This window comes from Acyrthosiphon pisum, unplaced genomic scaffold (genome assembly GCF_005508785.2).
Source record: "Acyrthosiphon pisum isolate AL4f unplaced genomic scaffold, pea_aphid_22Mar2018_4r6ur Scaffold_17026;HRSCAF=17694, whole genome shotgun sequence".
NCBI lineage: Eukaryota > Metazoa > Arthropoda > Insecta > Hemiptera > Aphididae > Acyrthosiphon > Acyrthosiphon pisum.
The window spans coordinates 2,581-17,405 of record NW_021766014.1 but is presented as its reverse complement, the minus strand read 5'-3'; the positions used below and the strand labels follow the sequence as shown (position 1 = coordinate 17,405).

Genomic DNA, 14,825 nt, shown 5'->3' with positions numbered 1-14,825 from the left:
AATAATTCGACCCGTGTGATTCGATTGAGTGTGGGTCGGGGGGTGGCGTATCAAACTTTCAGATAGAACGGCGCTCGGACCGTGTCATTTTTATTATATTTTTATTCATTATGCAAATTAATGGGATTTCAGACGTCGCGCAGGTACCCGGTGGGTATGTATATAATATAAAAAGGAAGAAGATCAACAACATACATAAATAGTTGGCTTAAACAAACGTTATGATAATACGACGACGACGTATATTATAATATATTAAACGTCGTCGGTGCGCGCAGGACGCCATTAGAGTTTGCGACGGGCTAGGTCTTATTTATTTTTTTAATCGAGTTTTCGAGCGGTTCGGGTTATAATAATAATAATAATAATATATAATATTATTATTATTTTCGTCGTGATGATAAAATATAAAATCTCGCGGATGAGTCTTTCTATAGGTATAGGTAGTATATTATATAGGTATATAACGGCGCGCAGTTTAGCGTCATAAATAATGGTATATAATTATTACATATTATAATACTATATAGATGCCTGCCTATACGAAAACTGACTTGGATGTATTTTTAAGGATGCGGAGATTCTATAATTTCGCAATTGAAAAACACATTAATATCGTATGCAAATCGCTGCACCGTTTTTTTTATTTTAATAAAATACGAATTAAACGATAGTTGTACATAATATAATATAGGTACGCGCGTATCGCGTTTTTGATCTCTCCTCATTCTCTTCGGGTTTTTTTTTTTCGAACCAGTAGAAATAATAGTATAATATACAATGAAAACAAACGGTCGTATAGAGTAATATTTCTTATAAATATATATATATATATATTATACGCCATAAGAATACTATGCTGGAGAATTATAATCGTTGACATCGCCGCCGCGGAACGCAGAAATTATTATAATCGCTGCATGTGCGTGTAATTATAATTATTTATTTATTTATTATACATTTAAACGGGATATGAAACCCAATAACAATTTTTTTTTTTTTTAGTTATTACATTAGTAGGACTTAAATCTATTTGTGTAGACCGAATGACAGTAAAAAATATAACCACAAAAACAATAATAATAAAAAACTATGTAAAATGTGTAATATAATTACAAAAACCATCAAAAGTATGAAATTAAATAAATCAACCTGCTGGACGTCATTAGCTAATTTCATTAATCTATACTTATAGGCGAAACAAGTGCATAATTTGTCCTTTGAAATGGAATGTAAAACGTTTTTGTTGATCTAGTTAGACTAGTCATATTCAGTTTAATTAATAATGGTGTATATTCTGAGCCGAACATTGCTTTTAATTTATTATAATATATAAATTATAAATATATATAGGTAATATACAATAGGTATTATCTAAACTATTATTATAAAGAGGTAAGATTTGTTTGTTTGTAACGAATAAACTCAAAAATCACTGGACCGATTTCAAAAATTCTTTCACCAATAGAAAGCTATATTTTTTGTGATTGTCATAGGCATAAATTTAGTCCAATAAAGTTAATAAATAATTAGTTATTATTAATAATTAAAAAAACCGTGTAAATTGTATACCTACGGCACGGCGCCGGTGGGTTTCAAGTAGGGCTTACGATTTCACGTGTACTTAAATACACGGGTACACGTTATTAATATTTCTATCATATATTTGGAATAGATTCAAATAAAAAATGCATTGTACTTTTTTTATGCAACACAAAAACAAACAAATTTTAAGCACACCAACTATATTTACGTTGTCAGTGCTAAGTCTGAATAAAGTGGGAAGAAAGTTTGTATTCTGTGTAATTTTTTTTCGTGTGCATACCCGGGTGTGATTTTTACCTGCTATAATATATTATCTCGTGTGAGAACTTAAATTCGCCCTACACTTACTGCAGCGAGTTACACTCAAAAGGAGTTGATCAATCATATTTTTTTTAAGAGTTGCCATTTTTTACGGGCAACAAAGTGCACGAGATCTATATTATATTTTAATAAGCATACGTCTTATCGTATGTACGAGAATGTGATGTAATTAACTACTGCTGCTGCCACAATAATAACAATGTGTATTTTAATTTAATATCGTCGTCGGATGTACCTACTCACATATTTTTTACAATCGAATTTATCATAAAAATATTATCATTTTGTTTGCAGATGAGTCAGCTATGTCGTGTGTGCGGAGAACCAGCCGCCGGTTTTCATTTCGGAGCGTTTACGTGTGAAGGATGCAAGGTAACATTATTATTATATTATTATCGTATTTCGTCCATCAACAATAATAATTATGATTTATACATATTCTTTAATATACTAATTTAATAATAATTAATAATATATAATAAGTAATAAAAAGACCGCTGTGTCGGGTAGTCATTATGTATGCGTATTATTAGATGGATATTATAATACCAATACAATATTATTATTATTATTATTATGAATCATCGACCGTGCGCTATTATAAAAAATATGTTTACGTGAAGATATTATTACATATTATAAGTAACCCTGCACGACCAATATTATTCGATATTATTCGACTCGGACGATCGTCGTGTATATCGGTCGTTTTGTTCGGCTGGCATACAGCTGCACTGTTGTAGTACTTATACATTCGCCAAAGTTTAATTAATATATTACCTGCGTTTATAATATACAGTGTACATGGGTACAACAGGTTGCTGTAGCGACGGATAACCGGCGTTACCGCGGTCGCCGTTCGGTGCGATATTATTAATATAATTTAATATAATATCGTGCGTGAATCAATCGGGATGGAAATAAAAATCCAATATCCCGATGACCAAAACCGTGTAATTACACGCGCGATATTAGATAGGTTACACGTTATTATTAAAGGCGTTATTGCGTTAAATTACCTATATTCGAATTTCCGATGGAAATACACAGTTTCGCGTGAGTCAAGCGAATCACACGGACGACGACGGCGACCACACTTTATAATATATAGGTATAACCCTCCGCCACCAAGTTTAAGTCTTAACCTGTACAATATGTCGGCTTATAATGATATAATAATATATAATAAAATAACATAATACGACGTGCGACATAGACACACGGACTGATGTTTTCAATCCAAAGCCGTTATAGTTTTTGATTGCATACGACCTAAACTATTTATATCGGGTGATCGGTGATTCATTTAATTTAAAACAATATACTCACTATGATTTGTTGGACACTCATTACTCAAAAAGTAATAATACTTTTGAAAGTATTTTTTCTACATGGTTTCAAGTCGTTACAAAACAACATTGCTATTAAAAAATTATATTTTTAAATAATTTCTAACCTTGTAATTTTTATGTATTTATTTATTTTTTTAATTTCATCTTTGAAAACAGAAAATAAAGATGGAGTATTTCGATACATAAAAGTTGAATTTAGAGTTAGGTTTAGTTAGGTTAGTTGCCTAGGTTCTAACCTAACATTATCTTATTAATTCAAAATCTATGTTGTTTAGCTTAGTTAGTACCAAGTTTCTACCTCACCTAACCTACCTAGACCACATGGTAAGTATTTTAAATATTTACTAAGTATATCGATACATAAAAATCAAATTAAGGTCGATAAGTTTATGAGTTATTAAGTATCTAAAGTTTTGATTAGCGAAATGAAGTGGTACGCGGATACCTCTCAAAATGTTGGCCCAAAACTCCGTTCATCTAAACTTTAAATAGTTCTAACTCAAAAACTACTCGTCCAAAATTTGATTTTTGATCATACCTAACTACTAAAAAATCCTTTGCTCTGGAATAAGGAATTAAAAATGCATGCTATCATAGAGTTATAGTTTAATAAATGATTATGATACAAAACTTTTTTTTAATGACATGAAATTATGTAAAAAAATATATTTTTAAAAATGAGTTTTTCAAATAATGACTGACTTAAATAGTTAAATAAGATGAATCACTCGGTATACCGGTTGTACCCATATTTTACTTAAAAAATCACCAATGAGTTCAAATTGCACAGAAAAATCCGAATTTTAAAATCGCTCTTAACGGGGCTTGGAATCTTTATAGTTATATTTAATTTATTTCGATTTCGGTTCCGGTTTAGTTTTCTATCGTTTAATATTTGTTCGGTTCTGCAGACTCCAGTTTTGGTGCTTGAAATTACAGGAAAAACTTCTGTGTCCTTGTTCTATTTTCAGATAATACACAGGCGTTTACGATTAAGGTCCCCCCTCCATTTTTTGTTCGAGTCTTCGAGCCGTAAAAAAATAAAATAAAACGTAGCAATAATATTATCAATCACGACGGCCCGCAGCAACATCACCGCGGTCGCTGCTGCAGAAAAACTATTGGTCATACGCAATATGTCATACAGAAATATAATAGATAATAACCGCACGCGTGGTATACCCATATAATATTATTATTATAACTCCGCTGTGGCTTCGTGTGGCACGTATGACAAAACGTCGAGTCGTAAAAAAATTGCGTACCGACCGTTTAATTAAAAAGAAAATTTCGTACCGAACGCGAATCGTCCGGCCGGCTGCTGCAAAATACAACGCTCCGACACACTATAATATTATTATAGAACTATTATAGAACTAATACGAACCCCATCGTCGTCATATGGCACGCATAATACTACTAATAATAATAATATCCGTCGACGAATGCGTTTGTCGTGTACTCGTGTGTGCAGTGCGCACCTTAGCAAGACCTGCCTGTAATGTTACGTTAGATATTATAAATTATGATGATATCCGTCACGGCAAACTATTAAATAAACGACACGGCGATGCGTCGTCGTCTTTCACGGTTGTTTTCTTTTTTTTTTTAATTCGAAATCGAAGAAGAAGAGGAAAAAGCGCATTCATCACACGCACACACATAGACCTCGCGAAGCGATCGAACGTCACGAGCCTATTCGATGTTTGACGTTAATAATAATATAATTATTATATTACGCGTAGGTAATACAATAATATTGCACAATCCGCGAACAATAATTAATAACGTGCGCAAATACGAACGAGGCACGGCGCGAAATGTTTAACGATCGTATATAGATAATAATAAGAATAATAATCTGAGACTCACCCGTTCGACAACGTCTAATTTATGGTTTTGTCCATATCTCTCTGTCTCTCTCGACCGAAGTCCGAAGGAGCAATAATATAATATTGCTTCGATGCGTCCGAGGAATTATCAAAAGACACTTTTACACGATCTATTCGCGATAGTTGCGCAACTACAATATTATAAATTTATAGTGATAACCGATAGGTACCTATATAATATATTATATCCTCGTATACCGCACTCGCGTTGCACCACAATCACATAAATACAGGGTGTAACAGATAGAACTGACTTTTGGAATAACTTTTGTTCTGATCAATATATACATTTTCTTTTTATATTACATAATTTATGGTCACTTTATATAATATTACAAAATAATATTTTTATTTTTTAACACCGAAAATAAAACATTTTAAATTTGATTTAAATTTTTTTTCGATAAATTCAAAAGAGCCAATTTGTGAATCTGATTACAAGAACAATTTTGATAATAAAATCATTTATCTAAGTCAAGTACTTTATTTTTTAGAATTCTTTAAAATATCAATATTTTTTTGATTAAATGATTTTGGAATCTAATAACTCTTTTATTTTAGTATATTTATGAAATTATTTACTAATCATATATGTAATTTTAACAATTTTTGTTATACGTTTAAGTAGCATAATTTTTTTTTTCAACCTGTCTTTCTGTTACACTTTGTATATTATATAATAATTAATAGTAAATTATATTTTATCATCGAATCGTCGAATAGTGCTTTATCCACGGACCAGACATGAGGGGTTTATCATTAAATATTTTTAACCATTTATACATTTTCTTTAGATATCGCGGTGATTGCGTTGTACTGATACAGTGATACCTAGCAAACATTTAAATAAACAGTATTCTTTTTTGTGAATTGAAAACTAAACGTGTGGGCTACCTTTTAGCTACCGATACGGGTTAAAAATAAATAAGCTATAAAAGATGTATAACTGCCCTCCCAGTTTAACCGTCAGTAGTTTTTGAGTAGGTATATCAACTATGGTCTATGGACAGACAGACATACATACATTTTTACGTATATAAATTAAATAATAATAATAATAATAATAATAATAATAATAATAATAATAATAATAATAGTAATAATATTAATAATAAATTACTATTAGGTATTTAGTACCTATTTTGTAATATAATTTGTAAAAAAAAAAAATGTTCGTGCTTTACCCTATTACCCATGTTGGTAATATTCTCATCTTTGAACCAGCTGGTGCTTATTTTAAGGTGAGATCAAAATAATTTATAAATTCGGTTGAGGGTAACTGAATGGTACGTACCATGGTACGTTGTTTAGCCGAGGGCAACTGCATTAACAGCCGCGGGAAGATTTCAATAAATACATTTACTATATCTGGTTTGTCACTTTGTATCTCATGAATAGGTACGCGTCGTAGTTCAGTGTCGTATTAAAGAATTTTTCATGGAGGGGGTCAAGCTAATATTCCAAACACATTTAAGTGGGAGGCTCTGCTACAGAGTATATATATATTAAATGTTTAGAGATAGGCATTTATGGGGCCAATGAGGGGGTCCGGACCCCATAGTCCCCCCATAAATACGCCACTAGCATCATTGTATTTCATAATAATATTATTATTCGACTGGTAAGAGTAGGCTGGCTTTAGTAGGCGTATTATATTATAGTCGACTGAACTATCCCCCTGAAATGCGGGTTACATTAATCGATTTCTAATAATATGAGAAACTTATCGATCCGGCGGCGTGTTAGTTCGATTTTAGGTAAGTACCTACTCATGTACTACTGTAATATTTAGTTAGGTATTATTACCGGGGAAATAGGCATTTATATTTAAACGCACATCTTCAAAAATTACGATTGTCGTGCCACACCGTGGTCGCGCCCGGTCGCGGTTATATAATTTACATTTCAAACGCCCTCCCCCGTCTACCCAACGGTTAATTTAGAAGAACAATAATCGTACGAGTTATACGTACACCTATGTATTATTATAATGTCCTTGGAATATTTCAAAGTCATATCGCCGGACGCAGCGGTACAACACTGCAGCCAAAGTGCTTCCATCGAATTCCATTATAATAATATGCGCGCGACACGTCTCCTGCAATTATTTTGCGCCTGAACAGTGAACAGATAACTAAATATTTTATTTTTCAGTAAGCGATTGACTTTTAAATCGGTGTCGGTGCAATATTACATGTATTTAAATTGTACGCAGTGGTCTACAAATGGGCGATTTTTGGCCAAACAGAATACTAAACGGTCTGATGAAATGTTTCAAAATATTTACGGCGTAGTTTCGTCCTATAACATATGAATAATATGTCAATATGGGCTGGATACAAGAGTTTGTCTCTAACAGATTTTTCGTAAGGTTTTGGTTGCCATGGTTATACTTATTATACTTATTGAGAATTTATACCAAATTTATACGATTTAATTACAAATAAAATAAAGTAAGTAATATTATAGCTTGTTATTATTTGCTTAAAAGTAGATATGTTTCAGAAATTATGAATACTGATGCTAGATACCAGAAAGCGTTTAGAGATACAAATAATTGAATACAATTTAAATTATGTTTGATTTTACTTTATGTTTTGATTATTTGTAATAGGTAAAAATTAACGACGCAACTCGATATTTTTCAAATTAATTTAAAAACCTAAAAACATATTTTATGATTCATATATTTTTCCCTGACGTGGAAAATATCGAGTACCATACTACGATTATTTCCCCGTGATCATATAAAACGTTCATACGTCAATACCAAACTGTTGCAATGTGTGTGTGTGTGTGTGTGTGTGAACGATTCACAGTCAAGTCTATCGGATTCGTGCGATTCTGAAATATGGTATGTAGGTAATCCTTATAATATATCCGAAGATTGAACATTTTTAAATTTTGCATTTTGATGATTGGCTCACATAGGGATTTGTTGGCTCACGAAAGACTACATTTTTTTTTAAATTCCCATTAACTTTACTAACACATTAACTAGCTGATGTACGTCGTTTGCACCCGTGCACTTCGTTACCCTAAAAAATGACAATCCTTTAAAAAATTGTGATTGTTCAAATCCTTTTGGATGTAACTCGCAACAGTAAGTGCAATTCAGACACCTTGGTAGGACAATTTGCAACGGTATATCAAGTAGACACCGCCGATGAGTGGCTATAAGTACAATATATTGGTATAGGCAATATGCGATAATCCGATTTGATGCATGCTTGATTAACCAATATAAAAAATAAAATATTAATACTAAATTAATAATAATAATAATTTAACCAACGATTAACCAATCCCAACCAATACTAATAATTATTATTATAGCTTTAAAACCTATAGCAACCATTTATAAACAAAAATTTTCACCGTTAGTCTCAAACTCCTCGTTTGAACACCTCCCTGAGTTGGACCTAGGGAATGAAAAATAGTTTACTTCACTCTCTCAGACCTACTGAATATACACACGAAATTTCATGAAAATCGATTAAGTCGTTTCGGAGGAGTTTGGCAACATATATTTTCCATATTGTGACACGAGATTTGTATGTATTTGATATTATATCGTTGCCCCGTTGGTTACAGAAAATAGTATAATTATTAGTAATAACTTATCACAATGGGACATCATTTTAGACTTGTAATATTTGTGTTTGGTAACAACCTAAAAAAACAACCGTGTAAAAAATCTGCTGTGCATTTATCACTTAACGGAGTTTAAGAAGGGCCATTAAATCCACGGGCATTGAATTTGTCACGGTCGACGCTGATCGGCTGGCATAATACACAATGTAGGTAGGTACGGGGCAGACCTTCGCAAAGATCGCGCGGGACGTTGAAAATTATAGGTAACATGATTAATGATCGTTCGGTCCGGTCGTCGTCTTCGTTTCTCTATAAAAATGATAAAAGTTTCCCATGATGACGTCGTCGTCGGCGGAAAAGGATTTATAATTTATGTCATTTCGAGATAGACTGCGACGTTAAACGTGCAATAACTGGGCATGCACAATGCACGTGTATATAAGAAGGTTTCCATCGCTGTCGGTGGGAACGAACCAATCGTCATCATCATCGCCATCAGATAGTCATCGTGGTCATCGAGACCGATCATGTCTTATATAATACGATTTAAAAGTTATAAGCGCGCTGAGTGCTGACAATGTATTATGTTATAGGTATATTATACAAGTGTACTATATATTATTATATACCGCACCATTCAGTGGTATATACCATAATACAACATTATGCGTTATATTAATATTATATAGCCACACATAAATCACTAGCTTTGGACGCGCGAGATATATTGCAATAGATTTAGCGAATTCGTCCGATAATAATAATGCAAATGTGTTCACGCAACATAGGTAATAAAAATAATAATTGCGTTTGGTTAAGTGTCGTTATTTATTCGAAAAAAAAATGTCAGAAAAACCGAGTGTTTATGTGTATAATATTAATTATAGTTTCATTAGCTCGAAATAGTATTTTATAAAACCACCTGTTCGAGTGCACTTACAAGTGCAAGATATTGTGATTAATTTTGTCAACCACGATAATACGCGCGAAGTCGGTTTGGTCGGCCTATATTAGAATAATTATAATATTATAAGATATATTATTTGTATTACTATAATTAAAGTGATTTATAATAGTAATAAAGACATACAGTAGGTTGAATTAATTTTTGCGGAAAACTTTATTGTTTATACTTATTTATTATAATATTTTATAATATCATATTAGGTATATATTATTATTTATTATTAACAATGAACATTTGGAAAATGTATATTATAAAAAATCTAGAAAACCCCGAATAGTGCGTGAATATGTTGTGCTGGACTATGAGATTATAAGGACTAATGTTGGATAAATAACAGTGTGGAAACTATAAACACAAAGAGACCTAGAGGGCGTCCTAGACCAAGATTGGCAGACGGAATAAAGAAAGATCTGAGATTATTGGGAGAAAAGAATGCAGAAGAAACTATACAAAAGATAAGGAAGTACGGAGGTAGTGTGTCGTTGCAGCAATGGGCCTGAAAGGCCTGTAAAAAGACGAAGATAAAAAAAAGGGAATATATTATTGTTTGGTTTTAACTTTTGAGTCGATACCGACTTAACGTTAGAACGGTACGGATAGGTTCATAATATTAATAGGCAATAGTATAAAATTAATTTAAACGTTTTGAAAATGTAATAATATATGTGTTTAATATAAAGTATAATAATAATATACTTGTGCGACAGTTTCAAATCCCTATGAATATTTTTTTTTAATTTCAGCAAAATAACTGAAATCGTTGTTCTTCGTCTGAATATTTATATTTTTTTCAAATTTTTTTTTGGCTTTCACTACAGACATGCCAACAACTATTTTTATATATTATAGTTAATGTTATATAGATATTATTACAAGCGAAAACGTTTACTGTTTCAGTCGTTTTTCGGTCGGACCTACAACAACCTGAGCTCGATATCGGAATGCAAGAACAACGGCGAATGCGTGATCAACAAGAAGAACAGGACGTCGTGCAAGGCGTGCCGGCTGCGCAAGTGTCTGGTGGTGGGCATGTCCAAGAGCGGGTCCCGGTACGGCCGGCGGTCCAACTGGTTCAAGATCCATTGCTTGCTCCAGGAACAGCAGCAGCAGCACCATCACCAGCACAACAACAACAACAACAACAACAACAGCAACCACCACCAGCAACTCCCGCACCACCAGCAGCAGCAACCACTCGCGCATCACCGTCAGTCTGCGGGCCTGCAGCACTTTCAGCAACAGTCGGCGGCGGGTTGCAGACTGTCGCTGGAACACGGACGGACGCCGCCGCTTTGGGCGGACGTCAAACACCACCTGCGCCTGGACGCGGACAACAACAACTCCGTGGCCGGTGACCTGAACAAAGACGGCACCGGCGGCCGATTGTCCGCGTCCGCTGCCGCCGCGGCCGCGGCCGTCGTGCAGGCCGTCCGACCGGAATTGCTGCGGTGGCCCTCGCCGTTCTTTTCGGCGTTCCCGTTCCCGCCACCCGCGCCGTTCTTCCTGGCCCTGCAGCAGCAGCAGCAGCAACAGCAACATCAGCAGCAACTTCAGCAGCAGCCGCCGACGCCGCCGCCGCCGCCATCACGTGGTCACCGGTCATCGCGAAGTCCGTCGTACCGGTCGTTGACCGCGGACGACGACAGCTGTGCGGGTGACCGCGACGAGGAAGACGACGATGACGGGCCGCCGTCTTCGAAGCGCGTCGCCGTCCACCGCGACCCACCGCCGGTCCAAGAATCTCCGATGGACCTGTCGGTGACCGCGGCCGCGTCCTCGCCGTCCCGGCCACCGTCACTCGGTTCCCCGTCACTCCTACCGTACGTCGGCGGCCGTTCACCCGGCCACAGCCCGGAGGACCGGTCGCGGCGCAGACGCCGGCGGCCGCGCAGGCGGAGACGGCATCCGCGGGTAGACTTTGCCGCCGCTGATCGGACGTCCTGTTCGGACGACGACCACGACGACGATGACGACGACAGCTTGGCCGGAAGTGACTCGGCGGCGGTGTCCGACTCGAACGGATCGGCCGACGGCGGCCGGCCGGAGAAAAACGCTCCTCTGGACTTGACGTGCAACCGGTCGTAGACGGAATTTCATCTCTGATATTATTATTATCATTATTATATAACGTGATAAGTTTTTCGGTGATTTTTCCGTCCTGTTTTCCCTCACTCTCTCTCTCAGACCATCTCCTACGAAGCGTCTCTATATAATAATGACTTAAAAATTTCGTCGGAAAAAATCGCGCCGCGGGTATGTTAAAATATAATCATTATCATTATATTATTATTATTATATTTATATATATATATTGTATATATCATATAGTGTGTTATACATGGCGTGATCGATTCGCTGTATACAGTTCACAAACGAATTATTGTAATAAACAACGAGTGATGTATTATATAATGTGCATATAGGCTAATAATTTGACACGAAGTTTGTTGGTTTTTTTTTCGATTTTACAAAATATCTATTCCCGAATCCTATACCTATAACCCTGTGCCAGAGATCGCGAAAATATTTATTTTTTCGACTTGCACAGGAAGTTTGATAGTCAGCGTTAGAAGTGAACGAAAATGATTTCTTTCCGTTCAGCGGACAGTGAGCTTTTTTTCGTGACCAGTGCGAGGTGGATAAGTGAAAATCTCCACTATGCAGTGCTGGTATTGATGTCTTCCAAACCAGAATGAATTATACAATATGCTGGATCTGCAGTGGCGTACTTCCCCCCTCCACAATTATATTTTTACCACACATAATGTGTATAAATGTATAAAAATATGATAAAATTTAAAAAACATTTTGATATATAAACATTAAACATATAATTTTTTAACAACCTCTCCCGTTAAACATATCTGTGGTGTACGTCACTGTGCTGGATACTAGCTAGTAGGTAGGTGGGTTACTTCCACGCTTCTACAGTCTTGGGAGCCTCGACTGAGGCTTGAGTGGAAAACGTCGCCAGTGATTAAAATTAACCATTTCCCGCACTCTCCACGCAATTTTTGCTATTTATTGTCCCAATACTGCACCGGCAGTTCGATTTTCAATTTCCGTGGTTGAAGTGATAAAAAATGTCGACTTCTTTCCGTTCGGTGGCCAGTAAATCTTTCTTTTTCCGACCGGTGGAAAGTGTTAAGTGGAAATACCCACTAAGCAGCGGTCCCGCTACATTGTCCAAATCAGATTGAAATATGCAAGATGGATAATACTAACGGGTAATTTATTTATTTATTTATTTATTTATTAATAAGTATATACGCCCAAGAATTCGGGGCTGAGAACAGTTATTTTTCAATTTGTATAAACGAAGAATAATATACCTACATAACAACATGTGTGCAGGTCTATAAATATTAAAAATTTAATAGGTCCCGTTACAATTAAGTTAGTGATTTTAACCTGTTTATAAGTTATCGTGAAAAAAAATCAAAATCATTTATTGAGTTGAGTGTCTGAGACGTGACGAAAAACAGTAGGTGTGTCTCGGGCGGGAAGGCAATTTAGTCTTGGTAGCAGATTTTAGCCATTGCCACATCATATTATTTCATTGTTCAAACTTGCATGGTTGCATTAAATTAAAAAAAAAAAATCTAAATCCTGCAATTTGTCACCCCCTGCAGGCTGCAGCCCTGTGTAAAGTTAGGTCCGTACTCTGGGGTGGACTGGCCCAGGGTACTATGAACCAGGCAGCAACCCGGACCCCCAATCGTATTTATAATACAGGTCCAGATTACCACTATCGGGCCCTTTCTTAAATTTAACTCCTATTGTAATGTAGAAATCCTTCCTAATTTTAGGAAGTTTAAAAAAAAATTACGGGCCTCTAATTAATTTTGTACCCTGAATTAAAAGTAGCCAGTCCGCCTCCGTCATCATCATTGTATATTATAGAATAATAATTTAATATAGGTACCTAATATTATGTTTATCGACACAGGATAATAATAATAATAATATTATCGCGTTGTGAAATTTCGATGGAAGTGTGCGGCTACAAATCCCGATGCCCAGAAACATATAATTTTCGTTTGTTTTTGAATCAAACGGACTGGAAATGTTTGTCAGGACTCGTCACAGACTAAAATAATGAATTAGAGTAGGTACCTGTATACACTATTATAACGCAAACGCGATTTTCCACCTTAAAAAATAATATTGCGACAAAACAAAGATGACATTTTTCGATTATTCGTTTACGTCGTACATGACAATAGTGGCTATTATTATTTATATTACATTACATAAACGGAAATCAGAAGGCCACGTGATTTAGTATTGTACCGTGCGTACATATATCACACTATGATTCGCTACGAAAAATACGCCTTGCACCTATTTCCGAGTACGAGTGGGACGGCGGCGTAAAATAATAAATACTATAACTTTTATGTTCCGACATAATAATATTATAATATATTTTTGATAGAAAATAAAATTATATTGTTTTGGGAATCAACGAATATTATACGATTAAGACCGTGGGACTGAAGTGTTCATAAGGTAGGTATTATAATATTATGGTCGAATAAACGTTTAGATTTATATGTTGTTGTTTCGGACATTTTTACTTTTTTTCTTTTAAACTTTACAGCCTTCCAATATAGTAATATTGTTAGTTAATTTAAATAAGAGTTTTGATCGATTTTTTCAGCCCTCCGCCCTTTTTCTTCGTAAAAATAATATATTAATCGGGTTCATTAAACAATATCACGTTTTTGATTTCGCCAAGTCCGTTTTATATAGGGACGTCGGCATAAATGTCACGGAAAACGTCCTTACACCAAAGTCCAGCAGTGGCGAAGTCACTACCACAAAAATGGTTCGTGGGGCGGTCACCAGGCAATGCAGTTGATTTAGTACGATAAAACGTTTTAAAATAACAATAAAATATATTTTTACACTGTAAGGTAAAAAAAAGAAAACCACCTGTGGGCTGGAGGTCAATAATAATATATGGTATAGCTTTTGCCTCGGGTCCATAACCCCCAAGTCCATTTTCATGAAAATTGTTCGGCACGTCACTGCAGCCTTCGAGTACGATAAAAGTCCAAACCATATACCTTCTATTAACTGCTCGGGGGTAGTATCTATGAAATCCGACCAGCAGGTACCTAGGTATACGTCGATAACTCACGTTTGGTA

The 14,825-nt window shown here is 35.3% G+C and overlaps 1 protein-coding gene across 1 annotated transcript; it reads left to right on the top strand.

Moving 5' to 3' along the window:
• Positions 1-1,748: 1,748 nt before the first annotated feature.
• LOC100572461 (protein embryonic gonad-like) lies at positions 1,749-12,113 on the top strand. The gene is made up of 2 exons (XM_003248946.2): positions 1,749-2,238; positions 10,569-12,113. The coding sequence occupies exons 1-2, from the start codon at positions 2,161-2,163 to the stop codon at positions 11,754-11,756; spliced, it is 1,266 nt and encodes a 421-aa protein (XP_003248994.1). The 5' UTR covers positions 1,749-2,160; the 3' UTR covers positions 11,757-12,113.
• Positions 12,114-14,825: the final 2,712 nt, after the last annotated feature.

What these genes read in the sequence shown, in the direction of transcription:
- LOC100572461 (XM_003248946.2), top strand. Translation starts at nt 2,161, where the DNA reads ATGAGTCAGCTATGTCGTGTGTGCGGAGAACCAGCCGCCGGTTTTCAT. An exon ending in TTACGTGTGAAGGATGCAAG is followed by an intron (nt 2,239 to 10,568) that starts GTAACATTATTA and finishes TTACTGTTTCAG; the next exon opens with TCGTTTTTCGGTCGGACCTA.